The sequence below is a fragment of the Megascapheus bottae genome, chromosome 5 (genome assembly GCF_031878675.1).
Source record: "Megascapheus bottae isolate mThoBot1 chromosome 5, mThoBot2.hap1, whole genome shotgun sequence".
NCBI lineage: Eukaryota > Metazoa > Chordata > Mammalia > Rodentia > Geomyidae > Megascapheus > Megascapheus bottae.
Window position 1 is genome coordinate 34,324,685 of NC_143513.1, and position 16,923 is coordinate 34,341,607.

Below are 16,923 nucleotides of genomic sequence, written 5' to 3' on the forward strand. Positions count from 1 at the left end.
TAATTCATAATTCAGTTCAGTGGCATAGAATGTAGATCTTTCAGTGTCCTCCCATTTCTTGAGAAACAAACTTTCTACAGAAGTTCCAGGATATGAAGGGAAAAGAGTTTGTTTTTGTAGCAGAAATCATTTTTGCTGGAGATCCTGATGAAAGCTGAAATTGAAAACAGAGTATTAAAATAAATAGTTATTATTCAAATGGTTTTCTGCTCACAGAGTGAAAATGAGCCAAGGGAAGAAAATCATTAGTTCACAATCCAAACCTCTGGTTTAGAATGGTCTTTTCTCCCAAAATACTCTCTAATTGATAAAGCTGGGTATTTCTCTTTAAAAGTTTCTAAGTGACCAGAGACACAAGAAAAATATGCTTCTTTTAGAATGAAAGGTAACTTTGTTCAAACGTTCTCACATTGCTAATATATGCAATTCTTTTGAATGCTGACATATTGACACAGTACAAACTGACCTGAAAACTTGTTGTTGGTGGAAAGGGTATCAACGTATGTGAATTAATGTACCTTCTATCTGGCAAATATAATGTAACCCTTCTATTAATTACAATAAAAATATATGAAAGAAAAAAATAAATGTATGTTTTCAATTACTTAAAACAATTTTTTCACTCTTTACTCAAATTACTTATGTGAAATTATCTGATTGTTGCTTTCTTTTGTCTCATAACTGTGGTGTAACAGTCTCAATAGAATACCATGTCTACAGCACGGAAAATATTTTCAATTTACTTTCCTTACTTCTGCTCAGATAATCAGCATTATGCAGCAGGCTTTATGTAAATTCTCCAGTACTGAAGTCAACTAAACAGGAAATTAACAATAGCCACATCACCTCTCAGTAGTCCAATAGTTGTCCATGCTAGAGTAAAGCAATATACAACATAAAACTTTTCCATTTTTGCTTCTTTTTTCTCAAGTATTTGTTCAATGTAGTGCAATTAAATGATTCCCATGACATTAACTTTAATATTTCATTATACTAGGTATTTAACTAAGATTTACTGCTATGCAATTTTCATTTTAAAGCAACATGTGCTTTTGCTTATAGTTCATTAATCTGCAATTTAGAAAAGTTCATTTACTTTAGCTTTTGTTATTATTATTATTATTTTGCCAGTCCCAGTGCTTGAACTCAGGGCCTGAGCACTGTCTTTGGGCTTTCTCAAGTCCTAGTGCTCTACTACTTGAGCCACAGTACCACTTCTAATTTCGTCTGTGTGTGGTACAAAGGAATCAAACCTCTGTCTTCCTGTATGCTAAGCAAGCACTCTACCACTACCAAACTCCCAGTCCTTGATATTATATTTTAAGTTGTTTTAAATGACTAGAGGGTTGATATAAGATACTATTTCATCTTTTGAAATAATACTCCATTATAATTATTTAGGGATGGTGAAGATATCCTAAATCAACAACAAAAGGGAAATCAACAGAAACACCAATAGGGTTTAGGTACTATTCATTTCTATTGATTCATTCATTCATTCATTCATTCATTTCTTTATTTCTTTATTTCTTTATTTATTGTGGGTCATGGGGTTTGAACCTGGCCTAGGCACTATCCTTGAGCTCTTCAGCTCAAAGGCAATCACTCTACTTTTGCGCCAAGCCCTACTTCCCATTTTCTAGAGATTGACTGGAAATAAGAGTCTCAAATCCTTTTGTGCTCAGGCTGTCTTTGCACCTTGATCCTCAGATCTCAGCTTCCTGAGTAGCTAGAATTAACAGGCTTGAGTCACCACACCCAGCTCTTAAAAAAGACCGATACATAGAGCTTTTTTTTATAATTTTTCATTGTGATTAATAGAAGGGTTACATTATATTCACCAGATAGAAGGTTCATAACTTCACAAACAAACTGAAAATACTCAAAGTGGACAGTCTGGAATTGTTATTTTAACCTTATCTCATAGGACCCAACAGTTACTTTACAAGCAGAATGTTGCTTGAGGCTTGAAAATGGTTGTTTATGTAGTAAAATCTATACAAATAAAAGTCACCTGTCTACTAAGTGCATTTTCATCCCTGCAGGCGTTTCCGCAGACAAGATGTGCGTCATGGAAATGCAGCTCAGCAATGCTTTGGACAGCAGTTTGTCGGTAATCATTTTTGAAAACAAACCAGTTTTAATGTGCTTCTTACATAGTACACTGAAGCCAAGAAGGCACATTTCTTAATTTAAGTCATTTTATATGATGTATTTCTAATACATTAATGTCACTGAGTGTATATAGTAATCTTCTTTCATGTAGTTAAAACACTATGGATTTGGGCCGGGAGTTTGGCCTAGTTGTTGAGTGCTTGCCTAGCATGAACGAAGACCCGGGTTCGATTCCTCAGTACCACATACATAGAAAAAAAGCCAGAAGTGGTGCTGAGGCTCAAGTGGTAGAGCTCTAACCTTGAGAAAGTCCAAGGACAGTGCTCAGGCCCTGCGCTCAAGCCCAGGACTGGCAAAAAAAAAATGGGGCCGGGAGTTTGCCCTAGTGGTAGAGTGCTTGCCTAGCATGCACGAAGACCCAGGTTCGATTCCTCGGTACCACATATATAGAAAAAAGCCAGAAATGGTGCTGAGGCTCAAGTGGTAGAGCTCTAACCTTGAGAAAGTCCAAGGACAGTGTTCAGGCCCTGAGTTCAAGCCCACAACTGGCAAAAAAACAAAAAGCACTATGGATTTGGTGGCAACCTTTTTGCAGGATGAGAAAAGTTAATTTCACATTAAATCACAAATTCAGGGAACCCTAAGGGGAAGAGGTGGCATATGGCGGGTGATAGTTTTATGTTTAGGAAAATTTAAAAGAAGTGAATCATAACATCAGCAATAAAAAGATGCCCTTTTGACTCCTCACATTACCATAGATGATGAACAATTTGTCTTTTGTGTCCTTGAAGCCTGATGACACTCCCAGGGCAGGAAGAAGCCTCCATAAATGAGAGCTTAACTGTGGTTATGAGTATATTCAAGGAGCACTGGCTAGCATCAGCTATTACATGCACAATAGTCAAGGTTCAAAGCAGGACTAAAACCTGGAAATACTGGCAAGATGCCACATCACCTTGATCTTAGGGAAATTTAGGGATCATTTTTCAAAGAAAAATATTGAGGTATTGGGGACATTTTATGGGACCTATTTATTGAATTTATCTTGGCTTAAGAAAAAGAACAAAAATTATTTTGCTCGTACTCTTTATGATAGGTAAGTACATTTGCCTGATATAAATTTGCTTGTGAGTTCAGTCAGAATCATTTTTGTTTAAGACTGAAAATAAGGGAGAAATATTGGTTCACAAAGTCCTTAGCTGAGGTTATGCTCTCTTCTCAAAAAATTGCCTGATACCTGGACAAGTGAAATTTCTTGTGGAGATATTACTCACATTTATGTGTCACCATGCCATGTAGAATTCTCATTTCTGCGTCTGTGTGCAACCATGACACTCACCTCTGCCTTGCTCCAGCAGTTGACATTTACAATCTTTATCAGTGATGTTGTCATTGTTTTTCTGTGAGTTTAACATGAATACTCCTTCTTACTAATAGGAGCACCTCACCTTTAGAAGCTGAATTTCCAATTACTTTCTTCCTTTCCTGTTTCTTTCCAGTGACTCCTCTCCAATAAGCACTCTCTAAATTATTTCTCTAAATAATCTTGCATATAAATTAGCAATAAATAATTAGTTTATACAGTTACAGAAATCTTGATGAAGAATGTTTTCAAAAAGGCTTTTAACCAGTAAAAATTCATTCTTAAAGTTCCTTTTAACACATCTTCTCTAGGAGATGCTTTGGATAAGACTGAAGAGCGATTGGCTTACAGCATAGAAAACAACAGTACATTGCTAGAGTGTACTCCTCGATCTTTACAAGCAAAAGTCATCTGGTTTGTACAGAAAGGACGTGACACTAGAAAAGAAGAGGTAAGTCATAGCTGCAAACTCATGGAGAATTGCCTGTGGTATATGATCAGCAAATAGATAATGATTTGGGTTGTTGAAAAATGAAACTGTGATGCTAGATGTTGGTGGCACACACTTGTAATCCTAGCTCCTCAGGAGGCTGAGATCTGAGGTTATGGTTTGAAGCCAGCCCAGGCAGGAAAGTCCATAAAACTCTTATCTCCAGTTAACCACACCAAAACCAGATGGGAGCTGTGATTCAAGTAGTATTTGTACGCAATGGAATTCTACGCTGCTGTCAGAAAAAACGACATTGACCCATTTGTTAGGAAATGGAAAGACTTAGAAAAATCATATTAAGTGAAGTAAGCCAGACTCAAAGGAAATTAGGCTCAATGGTTTCCCTCATTTGTCATAATCAGTAGAAACCTTGGGCTCTACTAGCAGAGATTTGCAATAGAGCAAAACCTTGATACATAAGGCCATATAGTATGAAGCTAATTGAAAGGACCTCCAGGATATTGAAACAAAAGCCATATAATGAATGATTGTTGTCCTTAATGTACTATGTTATCTCTCATCTCTTTTGCTGTCCCTTGGTTATCTCATATTGTTACCGTATCTCACTTTGTTATCTGATATATTGGATATATTTGTATATGGTTATTTGAAATTGGATAGGGAAGGGGGGAAAATCAAGATGGGGGTTGGGGGAGGGTAATGGGGACCAAGACATGTGAAAGGGTATCAATGTATGTGAATTAATGCACCTTCTATCTGGTAAATTTCATGTAACCCTTTTATTAATTACAACAAAAATATTTTAAAAAGTGGTAGGGTTGGATCTTGTCAAATGCCTTTTCTTCATCTGTTGAGACAATCATGTGATATTTTTCCTTGCTCCTGCTGATGTTTTGAATTATATTAATTGACTTGTGTATGTTGAACCAGTTTTGCATCACTGTGATCCTGTTTGATCATAGTGTATAATTTTTTTGATGAGTTGTTGTGGACGGTTGGCCAGTATTTTGTTGAGAAGTTTTGCACCAATATTCATCAAAGAAATAGGTCTATAGTTCCCTTTCTTTGATGAATCTCTATCTGGTTTTGGGATAAGGGTTATAGTGGCTTCGTAGAATGAGTTTGGCAAAGAGCCTTCGTTTTCAGTAACTGGAGAAACTAGGAATCCATGGAATATTCCTCAGTATAATAAAGGCTGTGAATGACAAACCCACAGCTAGCATTATACTTAATGGTGAAAGGCTAAAGCCATTTCCTCTAAAACCAGGAACAAGACAAGGATGCCCACTCTCTCCACTCCTCTTTAAAATAGTATTAGAATGCCTTGCCAGAGCAATAAGGCAAGAAGCAAGCATAAAGGGGATCCAAATAAGGAAAGAGGAAGTGAAATTCCCTCTTTGCAGATGACATGATTCTGTATTTAAAGAACCCTTTTGACTCCACTCCCAAGCTGCTTGAGCTGTTTCAAAACTTTGGCAAGGTAGCAGGGTATAAAATTCACCTTCAAAAATCAGCTGCCTTCCTATATGCCAACAATGAGAGTAATGAGGCAACAAACAGGAAAGCAACTCCAAAAATGCTAGGGTGCTAGCCGTGAACACAAAAGCTCTACTCTCAACAAAAAAGAAAGTGAAAGGAAAGAAGGAAGGAAGGAGCAAGCTTTGTGTTATGTTACACAAATCTAACCTAAAAAGTCAGTTTTCTTTTTAAAGTGTGATTTACATAAATATATATGTAATTTTTAATGCATATTGGGTTTGTGTTCTATATTTATATGCACATATATCAATTATTTTATATAAATATATAAAGCAACGGATTATGGAAATTAGAATTAAAATTTGAAGGTATCTAAGAAACATTTAGTTTATGTATTGCCAAGTAAAAGTAAAACAGTAGTTAAAATGTCTTCTACATTTCTTCCTTCTTTTTTCTTCCTTCCATTCCTCCCTTCCTTCTTTCTTTTTGGCATCTTTATTTTAAACTTGAAGTTAAATCTATTAATTCATGACACATTATTATAATTGGTCCACAGAAATCTTTCTTGTTTGACTTTTATTTTTTATTGTCCTTTTCTCCACTTTTCTGACCATGTACATTCCCAGGGCATCCCTCATAATGACTGAAATAAGTCTAAAAATGTACTTGCATATTGAACAGATATACAATATTTGGAGTATGTGTGAGCTATAAAACGCAATCTATTATTTTTATGTATCACATTATTCTTACTTCATAAAAGGAGCATTATGGTTAATAGTTTATTCCCAATACCATGTACTTTCATTGTCTGCCTGTGAATATGCATTCCACAGCATGCATAGTATTACCATAGCCCTTCAGGGCTCCTAAATGATCTCCTCTCCTAGCAGGCAGAAATCAAGGTCATTACTTATCCTACATCGTTATCGAGCATCTCTGAATGTTTGAATGTAGACATGGAAACGAGCTGCTACATTTTTACCTGTCCACATCCTTCATTTCACAAACGTTTGACAACTTTCTCTGTAGCATCTGCACTTCCAGGGCAGTTCATATAAGGTCATGGTTTACCCAGGACTTCATCACAATGTGCTATAGTCTATTTCTCTAACATTTGTCTTTCTTTTAGTATAATGTGGTACTTTTGTAACATTTCAATTTTGAAGAGTTTTACTAGTAAGATTAAAGAAAACTTACTTATGTGTTGGTTTTCTCCATTAAGTTGTCTATTCATAGTCTTTTCTCAGGCATTTTTCTTCATATGGAATTGAGGTTCTTTGCATCTTCTAGATACTAAATGGTTTTTAATATCCTTAACAAGAGATAACTGATGTAGGAAAATTACTGTGGTAATTATCATCATCATTTATGTCTTGGAATAGGTACCTGTCTTTAACCCATCTGCATTAAATGCAAATTTGTCAAACTTGACTTCTAAGGTTATTGAAAAAACTTGAATTTTTATTTCAATTCTTATCTCTAAATTCGGTGGCCAATAAGTGAGACTTAAGGACTGTTGTTGTTGTTTTTTTAATAAACTGTTTGACAGATGTCATAAGTTAGACTATGATTTTTCTATTGCTTGTAATATTATTACATTGTTTGAACAAGAGATGTATTAGGCAGACTTTGTTAAGAAGAAGGCAATGTCCTGCCTATGTGATCTCTCTGTGCTGCAGCCTCTCACATCAGTTATGGATTGTTCCTATGCTCCATTGCAATGCATTTTTGTAGCCCATGAACCAACTAATACGTTATAATTTTTCACTGTGTACCCAGAACAACTTGGGAAAATAAGGAGATAGATGTTTTCCATATTGTGGTTAAGTAGATTAATACTTCATAGGAAAAAATTTTAAATAATATAAACAAAATTTATGTTAGGAACACGAGTGATATAAACATGAGTGAAGGTAAAGGTCTTTATGCATTGTGAAGGAAGCTGTTATGAGGAAAATAGCAGTGTAAGCCTAAGAGAAAAAAATTAGCGATGATTTTGTTAGCAGTAGCAAGGAGTTTGATAAGGAGAGAGAAGAAAGAACAAGACCAAAGTAGTTCCTAGAAGAAACTAGAGTGGCGGTTAGCAGTACAACAGCAGGGATATCGAAGATTTGTTCTAATAATGCACAAGGTGCCCTTCTCCCTGAGTTTAATAGTATAATGTCTTCTTGGGACACTAATATGATGCACCCACTATGACACAAAAATACATCCATACCCACACCCACCCTCCTTCCTACCCCCCCCCACACACACACAGAAGATGAATCTGGAAATGCTTACTAAATGTCACATGAAGGAAACAGTGCCTGCTTTTGTATGCTTATAGTTTTATTCAAGTGTGAACTCAAAATTAATTCACAAATGAAATACAAGCCAATTAATCAAAATGTTTAATATGAACTATTTTTACTGAAATAGTTATCCATATGAACTTTATATGTCCTTCTATGTATAAAACTTTCCTTCTATAGCATGTGACATAACATTCCCAACACTTCCTTTAAGTGATGTTAGCCAGTTTTATGTGTATGACTACAGAGACACTGCTTGGTTTCCACTTGAATGGAATATATTATTAACATATTACAATCTATCTTTTCAGCATCTTAGAAAAATAAGATTTTGAAAATTATGCAGAATTTATAATAAACACAAATATTGACACTGACTCCAAACACAGATTATTAATTTATGTGCATTTTGTGATAATAAACTTATAAAGAGTTTATTATAGAATGGTCATTCACCTCCAGAAATGCTACACTGGGCTCTTTGAAGAGTTAGACTTAGTAAGACAAAGTCTGAATAACTGAGCAAATGTCATTTTATACAAGCAGTGTGAGCAAGTAAACAGAAAAAGAAAGTGAGAATTAAAGAAGCCTCAACCAATATCAATCTATTGAAATAAGAGATAAGTAGCCATAAAAGTTAATTGAACAGCTATAGCTGGATACTTATATTAATGTATATTAATACTTGTATTAATAATAATATTAATAATTATATTAATAACTTATATTAACCCAAACCTGAAGGTTAACAGGTGAAATGATGCTAACAGTGGAAGGAAAACATTTTTACAAGATTATAGCAGAGTCTCCATGACAAGTAGACACTTCAGTTGTCCAGGATGAGAATTATCCAGCTGCAGAAAATCCCTCTGGGAAATGATAATGGCAGCTCTCCTAAAAATAATCAAGCTGGTATTACAGAATGAACAGAAAAGGAAAATCTGACTGTGTCTTTTATGAGACAAGCCCAAAGAAACAGTCATGAATCCAGCCTTGTTTAGAAATAATGATGAGGACTGAAACTTCTCTGGGTCAGCATTGGAGAAATCCTGGCAAAACTTTGTGATGTGTGAGAAGTGTGAATAGTTGGCAGCTAAGAATGGGGTACTGAACAAATAAAGAATAGTGTCAGAACTAACCAAATTAGCAAGTCAGGGACAGTTTAAGTATAAAGACAATGCATTATAGATAGTAAAGTATTGTATAACTCAAAAATTTTAACTAGTATAAAAACACTAGGTTATCTATGGATGTATAAGACACACAATTTTAGGAAGTAAAGAAACCAAAGTGTCAACAAATGGATGGAAATACAAGATGTGATCAATAAAGGTATAGGGAATCTGAAGTAACAAATAAAATGAAAGACAGACAGACAGACAGACAGACAGACAGACACACACACACACACACACACACACACACACACACTGTGTAGTTATGTCCATCTATATCAAATGCACCCAACAATTTAAACACATTGGAAGTTGGGGTCATTGCAGAGTTGTGTCATCAGAAGTATCATGTGGTCACAGGTTTCAGCAGCCAGTGAATTTATGAACAAGGCCTGTGGAGGAGAAGGAAGTTGCTTGGAAGGCTGGGAACTGAGCTGGCAATGAGCAGTGTGCCACAAAGAATCAGTTGCCTGGAGCAACGGGAGAATATTCTCATTGTAGAGTATTAGTAGGCCAGATTGTTTTTATGTAGGTAAAATGGCTCATGATGAAGGTCTTTCTGGTTCCTCACTGGAGAAATTTCTGAAATCCATGGCTTCCAATAATCATCCCAGGGAAATGTAGTATTGCTTGAGTATAAGCAACTCCTACCAAAGGCTTAAAGAACCTCTTTATCTCAACTTTGTCACTCTGAGCCTTCTGAACAACTTATCTACATGGTTGAAGAAAATGCCACTTGGAAGTCTCATTGTTTAAAACTAGCATCAATATAAAGAATATAATTTCTTATTACACAAAGCATGCCATTTGTTCTGGGCTATCCAGAAATTAATTGAATTGACCAGTTTTCAATGAATCTTCTCCCTTGCTAGTGTGACCAGAGATTTACCAGGGGATTATTCTGGCTGTTTGTAGTCTTTACTGCTAAGTGGTTGGACTTTTCACCTCCATAACTTTTATATTCCCATATATAAATTTGTTGATGGATACAGGAAAGGCATGCTTCCATGGTATGTAGAAGTACCATGGATAGTACCATGCAAACTATTTTTGCCTGTTTACTTTCACTTAACCTCCACAGCAACAGACAGTCGAACATAGCTTTGTCCACACTATCCGTAAAATCACCCTTGAGGTAGTTATTGCATGTCCAGTTTTATGATTATTTACTAAATGATGGTAACAAACTTTGAATCAAACTCTGCCCAATACTGAAATACAAACTCATTACAATTATTGGTGGTAAGATAAGACCTACTCACTAAAAGACTAGTTGTGCTTTTCTTTCTCTGAATTATAATTATCCGTTTCTAGAAATGATGTGCATAACTTATTATGTAAAAAAGAAAAGATATATGAGAACTGAATGACTCTTAACATTTAATATTTATCAAATTATAAGGTTTTTGCAGTAAAATTTGTATTGCATCTGTGTACTATTTTAGTCTCTAATTATGGACAGTCATGTAGAAATATCAGGACTGTTATAGAGTTCATAAAATATATTTTATCTTGGGGGGCCCGGGAGTTTGGCCTAGCTGTTAAAGTGCTTGACTAGCATGCACAAAGACCCGGGTTCGATTCCTCGGTATCCCACATACACAAACAAGCCGGAAGTGGCAGAGACGAGACACAACCAAACCGGAAAAGTGGCAGAGACAAGACTGCGACAGCGACAGAGAGCGAAAGAAGCGAGCTGAGCTGAAGTGAACAGAGCCCAACCGAGTGGTGGCCGGAGTGAGCGGGGCCGGAGCAACAAGGACCGGAGCGTGCGGGAGCGAGCCGAGCCAGAGCCAGCGAGGCCGGAGCGAGCGGGGCCAGAGCGAGAAGGGGCCAGAGCGAGCAGAGCCAGGAGCAAGCGAGAGCTGGCCGGGCCTGAGCAAGCGGGCCAGAGCAAGCCAGGGCCGGAGCGAGCGGGGCCAAGAGCAAGCTGGAGCGAGCCGGGCGGAAGCAAGCGGGGCCAGAGCGAGCGGGGCCTGAGCTAGAAAGAGGGCCTAGCCGGGCCAGAGCGAGCGGGGCTGGATTGAGCGGGGCAAAAAAGAGAAAGGGCTCAAAAATATATATATATATATATATATATATATATATATATATATATATATATATATTTTATCTTGGTAGATAGATAGATTCAAAGGCATCCAGAACTTTAAACAGAAATTCTTGTAGAAGCTTTGGTCATGACAGTTTGGAAGGCCTAAAACAAATGTGAGAATATTTGTTCTATACTTCTAAAACCAGAAGTTAAAAAAAAATAAATGCAACAAATCTCTGTATCATGTTTTGAATGATTATACTGGATTCATTAGAGATAAAATTATCTCATCTTGCCCTTTAAGATGACCTATGAGATGACCTCAAGGCTATGTTAAATAGGCTTGAGTAAAAAATGGAAATAAGTTCATGACACACATCCTGATTTAGTTACCTTGCATATTTGAATGAATGACTTTCATGATATTATGAAATGATAATCAAAAGAAAAAATATCCAGAAAAGTAGGGGAAGAGGAATTGATTGCTGTTTTATTACTTTTCTATCATCTTTTTTTGTAACACTCCAGTGTCATTTCCTCATTTTTCTTGATTTTTTAAAAAAATTTTATTGTCGTGATAATCTATAGAGGAGTTAGTTACGTTCGTCATGTAGTAGATGTAATACTTCTCACACATTGATACCCTTTCTCATGCTTTTGTTCCACTTTCCTTCCTCCACCCCCTCCCAATCATTTTATTTCCCCCCTTGTTTATTTCAAATCAACAAATAAACGTGTATACAATATACCATTTTCTCTTCTTTTTTTTCCCCACAGGTTAAGACAGATGACAGAGTGGTTAAAATGGACCTGGGTTTACTCTTCCTCCGGATACGCAAATCTGATGCTGGGACCTATTTTTGCCAGACAGTCGAACATAGCTTTGTCCACACTATCCGTAAAATCACCCTTGAGGTAGTGGAAGAAGAGAGAGTGGAGGAGATGTTTAATAAAGACTACGAGGAGGATGGGTCTCATCGGCTGCCGTGTCCTTCCCGCAGCAGTATCCCACAAGGAACAAAACCATGGTACAAGGAATTCTTACAGCTGATCGGTTATAGCAACTTCCAGAGAGTGGAGGAATATTGTGAAAAGGTATGGTGCACAGATAAGAAGAGGAAAAAGCTCAAAATGTCCCCTTCGAAATGGAAGTATACCAACCCACAAGAAAAGAAGCTACGCTCCAAACCAGAGCACTATCGTCTGCCCAGGCATGTGCTGGACTCCTGATGAGGTGAAACCAACTACTGGCTTTGGGGGGAAAAATTTACAATGAAAAGCTAAACAACAGCAACAAGAAAGTAATGGCAAAGAATCCATTTTCTTTCCATTGCTTTCTTACAGAAATGACTGTAAAGATGTTACAATAAGTTATTCTGCATTCTCATCTGACTGGATAAAGCTCTCCTAATATTAACTAATTTTTAAACCAGTTCATTGTTAGATAGTTTCATATTATATTTATAATTAAAGATGGCATAGATGTAGGTTTGTGTTTGAGGTGCACTTCCACAGAAAATATAACTTTTACTTTGGGGTAAAAATTAGAACATTTAGGGAAAGTAAGGGAATTTCAGAATCATGGAAAATATCAAACTAAATATTTTTAATCTTTCTGAACTTTTCATTTTCATCATGGTGTAAATCATGCAGAATATCAGATATATTAACTTTTTCTTGTGAGTTTTCTGTACTTGTCAATTATTGAATCGGTGTGTAAGTCATGAATTTTCAATAGCAGGTGTGATTGTGGTTGCCATAAATTATGAAAGGAAAATGTGGTCACTCTGAGGCCTGTGTTCTTCAAAACACATGAACCAAACCACATTGGCAGTATTTGTGCTATATGATATTAACATTCTTGTCACATTTCACTCCACTGTGGAAGTAGGGAAGTCAAGATAACTTTCTCAGAAAGGTATCAGTGAATGTCAGAACCTGAGTTCCAGTTAAAATTCAAACTAAAGGTTTATTCTGCCCTCTTGTGGTCAGATGTTGTCCTATGTTTCTTTTCCTCTATTGAGTTGCCTCGGAAAGATCTGAAAGCAGATTGTAAATAGATCTATCTAATCCTTTTTCAGAAATATAAATAAATAAATAAAATTTACAAGCATTTATACTTGCATCACAATTGGAGGTGAAGATAATATGTTAATAATTTATGACTTCACATGTCAAATATAAAGAATTTCAGGCTTGAAATGTTATTAAAGTTTAAGCTTTTGAAAGAATCTTAACTGAGACCCAAAAGACATTTTGGAAATATGTTTTATTCATAGCAGAAATATTAAGGTACCATTTTTTTTCAGTTTTACTGTTTTACTTTAATAAATAGGAAGATTGGTTCATGAATACATTTTACTACTGAGATTTCCATAGCATTTTAACCTTTATTTGCTTCTGAATATTACATAAAGTTGGTATTTTTGAGAATGTTTATTTCTTGAAGTCTTCATATTTTCAAGAATTAGCAGTTATGTTTCTAAATTACAAATTTATGAGACACATTGTTTAGATAAAAGTAAAAGCAAGAGGACCACATGCAAACAAGTTATAAGTATTTATTTAGAGGGTAAATTTAAATATTTATTTCAGTTTTCAAAGTTACTTTATACGCTATGTAGCTAAGATTATAAGATGTTGAAAGCATTTAATGATATATAAGTTTATTCTAAAATTAATAGACAAAGATTTCAAATAAGTATAAAAAGTTTATTTAGATATGGCCCAACTCCTGAAATGCATGAATACCTGATTTCTTCTAAAAAAATCCACTTGCTATCTTCCCTAAGTCCACTGGAGGTCAATACTGTCCACTGAAATAATCAAAAAAACTTGACTGCTTCTAAAAATTCCACTTACTATTTTCCGTAAGTCCATTGGAGGTCAATAATGTCCACTGAAGTAATTTAAAAAAATGATACTTTTAAAATTCTTGCCCAGTTTTGGAGAAATAAAACTACAAATGCACATCATTGATTTCTTACTAAAATTTACATTGAAATACTCATTGAACAAAAAGAACATTAATGCAATTTTTGTAAATATTCTTCCATTAAAGCATGAGAAGAAAATGCAGGAATTTTTTATGTTCAATTTTAAATAAAAAAGCAAGGCAGATATGGCATTAGTAGTTATCATTTTAATTAACACATAAAAGAGCTTGAGATGATGACAATGTTGCTTGTGAATTACACCTATCAAAGTGATAGGACTGGTTAAAAAATTCTAATATATTATAGGAGGCTTGCGAATTAAATATAGAAGCAAAACTGTTTGATTAAATCAAGACTAGTAATAGTCAGATAATTAGCATTGTATTTGAAAAAAAACAAAAAGGATATGGAAAAAACTAATCTCACTCAAAAATATGATTTGTAAGAAATGCAAAAATGCTAGAGGATGGCTCAAGTGGTATGGAGCCTTTGAAGTATGCACAAAATCTTAGGTACATGCTAGTATGCCAGAGAAGAAAGAGAGAGACAGAATAATGCAGGAGACAGAAAGGAAGGAAAAAAGAGGAAAGAAGGGATGGAGGGAGGGAGGGGGGGAGGGAGGGAAGGAGGAAGAAAGGAAGGAAGGAAGGAAGGAAGGAAGAGAGGAAGGGAGGGAGGGAAGGGAAATGGAGTAAAAATGAAGAGAAAAAGGAAGAAGGAAATCAAAAGCAATTTTTGAGAGACAAGTTCCAAATAGAAAAGTAACACTAAACTTTATTGTTTGTATCCACTATCTTATACCTTGCTACTTGCTTTTCCAAGGTCAAATTGCGAGTTCTACATCTATCATTTTCTCAAATGCTCTCTCACTTTCTCTTCTGGCACACAAACACAAACACATACACACACACACAAACATGTACTCACAGGTACACTACATACTTCAAGGAGAAATTGCATTGCCTTTTTAAAATACAAACCAATCAATGAGTGTTGCTCTATCATTTTGAGAATTTGAAATGTCTGAATCTTATAAGGCTTTTGTTATATCTGGGATTAGAATGCAAATCCAGAATCTCCTTAGAGAAATGAAGAAAAATGCACACAATTGAATCAGGGATTTTTCTGGTTACAGCTCAGAAAGATATCTATCAGGTACATATCATCAAATACAGATTTTACATTGTAGAAGGAAAATGTTTTATATTCTGCCCAATATGAAATGACTAAATGATAAAATCTTTGAAGATTTAGATATTTTATGGTGTCATAACACACTGACACCCAAAATTACATGCAACATTTCTTTGCAAACTGCTTTGGTTTGTAACCCCTATAAGCTATATATCTGCAAGATTCCGAGGCATTAAAGATTTCACCACGATCCTCCATGCATGGCCTCAGTGAAGATGAGAGCTCTTATCCATACTCTCTAAGACACATAGCTAGTGAGGAGTCACACCACCATCTTCATTCCTTCCATCTAGTCAGCTACCTGCTTCTCCCAGGCTCTCCCCTGCGTCTCTCTGCTCAGGAGAGGCTGCAGAGTGAGGGTCACAGGCTCACCTCTGCTTTCAACACTATCTCATCCACTGAGTGTGAGACTCATATTCCCTAGTAAGAGAAGAATTTCAGGAACTTTTACTTCATGGATTAGGAGGTCTTTTCCATGTGTAATGCTCTACATTATCATCTCTTCCATTTACGCTAATTGCTGAATATTTCAGTGAGAATTTCTCAGCTTGGTAAAACAAGGATTAAACATAGAAACCCTAATAAATTTATTAAGAAAGGAGAGAAAGTCTTTGTTCTGCAAGTAGCATCCCATGTGTGCGTATAAAAACATGTATAGGTTTTTTTTTCCTTGTTTAGTTTGCAAAATTTGTTAAATTGTTAGACTATTTTTACTATGTATTTAACTCACTATAGGGCAGCAGGATTTGTAAATCTTCATAGTGATCATGAACATTTGTAAGATTTGTACAATATAATAAATCATCATGAGTGTTATTGTAAAGCATGAAACAAACACAGCAAGTGTTGTCCTTGAAAATGAATATTGCCTTGTGACATCTTTTGACTGTCAAATATGTTAAGAAAAATATTAGCTTACAGATAATTGAGTCCTAGAGAGAATTCTTCTCTTAGGATGGTAATTAGTCCTTTATTTTGCCTCATGACAGAGTAGCACATTGGGTTATCTTCTAAATGACATGCTTGTTTTTCCAGGCAAACAATTGCTGCATTTGATTCAGGCTTCTTTAATCAGGAATATTTTATTTTATTATTTTATTTTAAGGATATCTTTGGATTTTGGCTTTTCTTATAAGTTGAATGTTTCCTTTTTGTGCTTACTCTATACTGGTATATTTTTTGCACATAATGGCTGTGGTATTATTTTCACTGGTTCATGGTACTTATGAACACATCACGTGCTGATAAGCTGCAGGGGGGTTGGACAAAGTATTTCTTTGCTCATACATTGCTCTGTGACTCCATACTACATAATTTGCCTGTACTATACTGTACAATTTGTATTTTGCTCAATTTAGATGAAAGAGAAATAAATATTCACTGAACACTTAAATGCTCTCAGAGGACTACTGCCTGTTTTTACAAACTGAATTCAAGTTGCACATGTCAAACACAAATTTAAATAAATATAATGCCAAATACAGGTTTACTCTAAGAAAATAGGAAATGTTTTCAGTTTTTTTCATAAGTAGGAAATAGACCATTACTGTCATTAATTTCTAGAATTTGCATTTGCTTATTACTGTCATTAATTTCTAGAAGTTGCATTTCTTATACTACAAAACAAATCTAGGATCTGTAGCCAGAAATTCCTCTCACAGCTTCATATTCCAGATAAAAGATGAAAAACAAATGCTTTTCAAGTAGTAGCCATCAGAATGTTGATGGTTTTACATAAGGAGAGGGAGGATGAAGGGATGGGGAGGACGAAGAAGAAGGGGAGGATGAGGAGGGCTTTCTAAGGTTTCAAGTTCAACTTTAATGAATCTGGATATCTACGAGCTCTGCTGGTTTTCTAAGACCCAGAGAAGACTGTTT

General features: G+C 35.5%; 1 protein-coding gene across 1 annotated transcript in view; it reads left to right on the forward strand.

The window, feature by feature from the left end:
- Window positions 1-14,446, forward strand: part of Sema3e (semaphorin 3E) — a 214,354-nt gene extending 199,908 nt beyond the window's left edge. The window contains exons 15-17 of the mRNA XM_090332890.1: window positions 2,046-2,113; window positions 3,790-3,929; window positions 11,693-14,446. Coding sequence (XP_090189016.1) covers window positions 2,046-2,113; window positions 3,790-3,929; window positions 11,693-12,145 — 661 coding nt within the window. The 3' untranslated portion in view covers window positions 12,146-14,446. The remainder of the gene's footprint in view (window positions 1-2,045; window positions 2,114-3,789; window positions 3,930-11,692) is intronic.
- The last annotated feature ends 2,477 nt before the right edge of the window (window positions 14,447-16,923 follow it).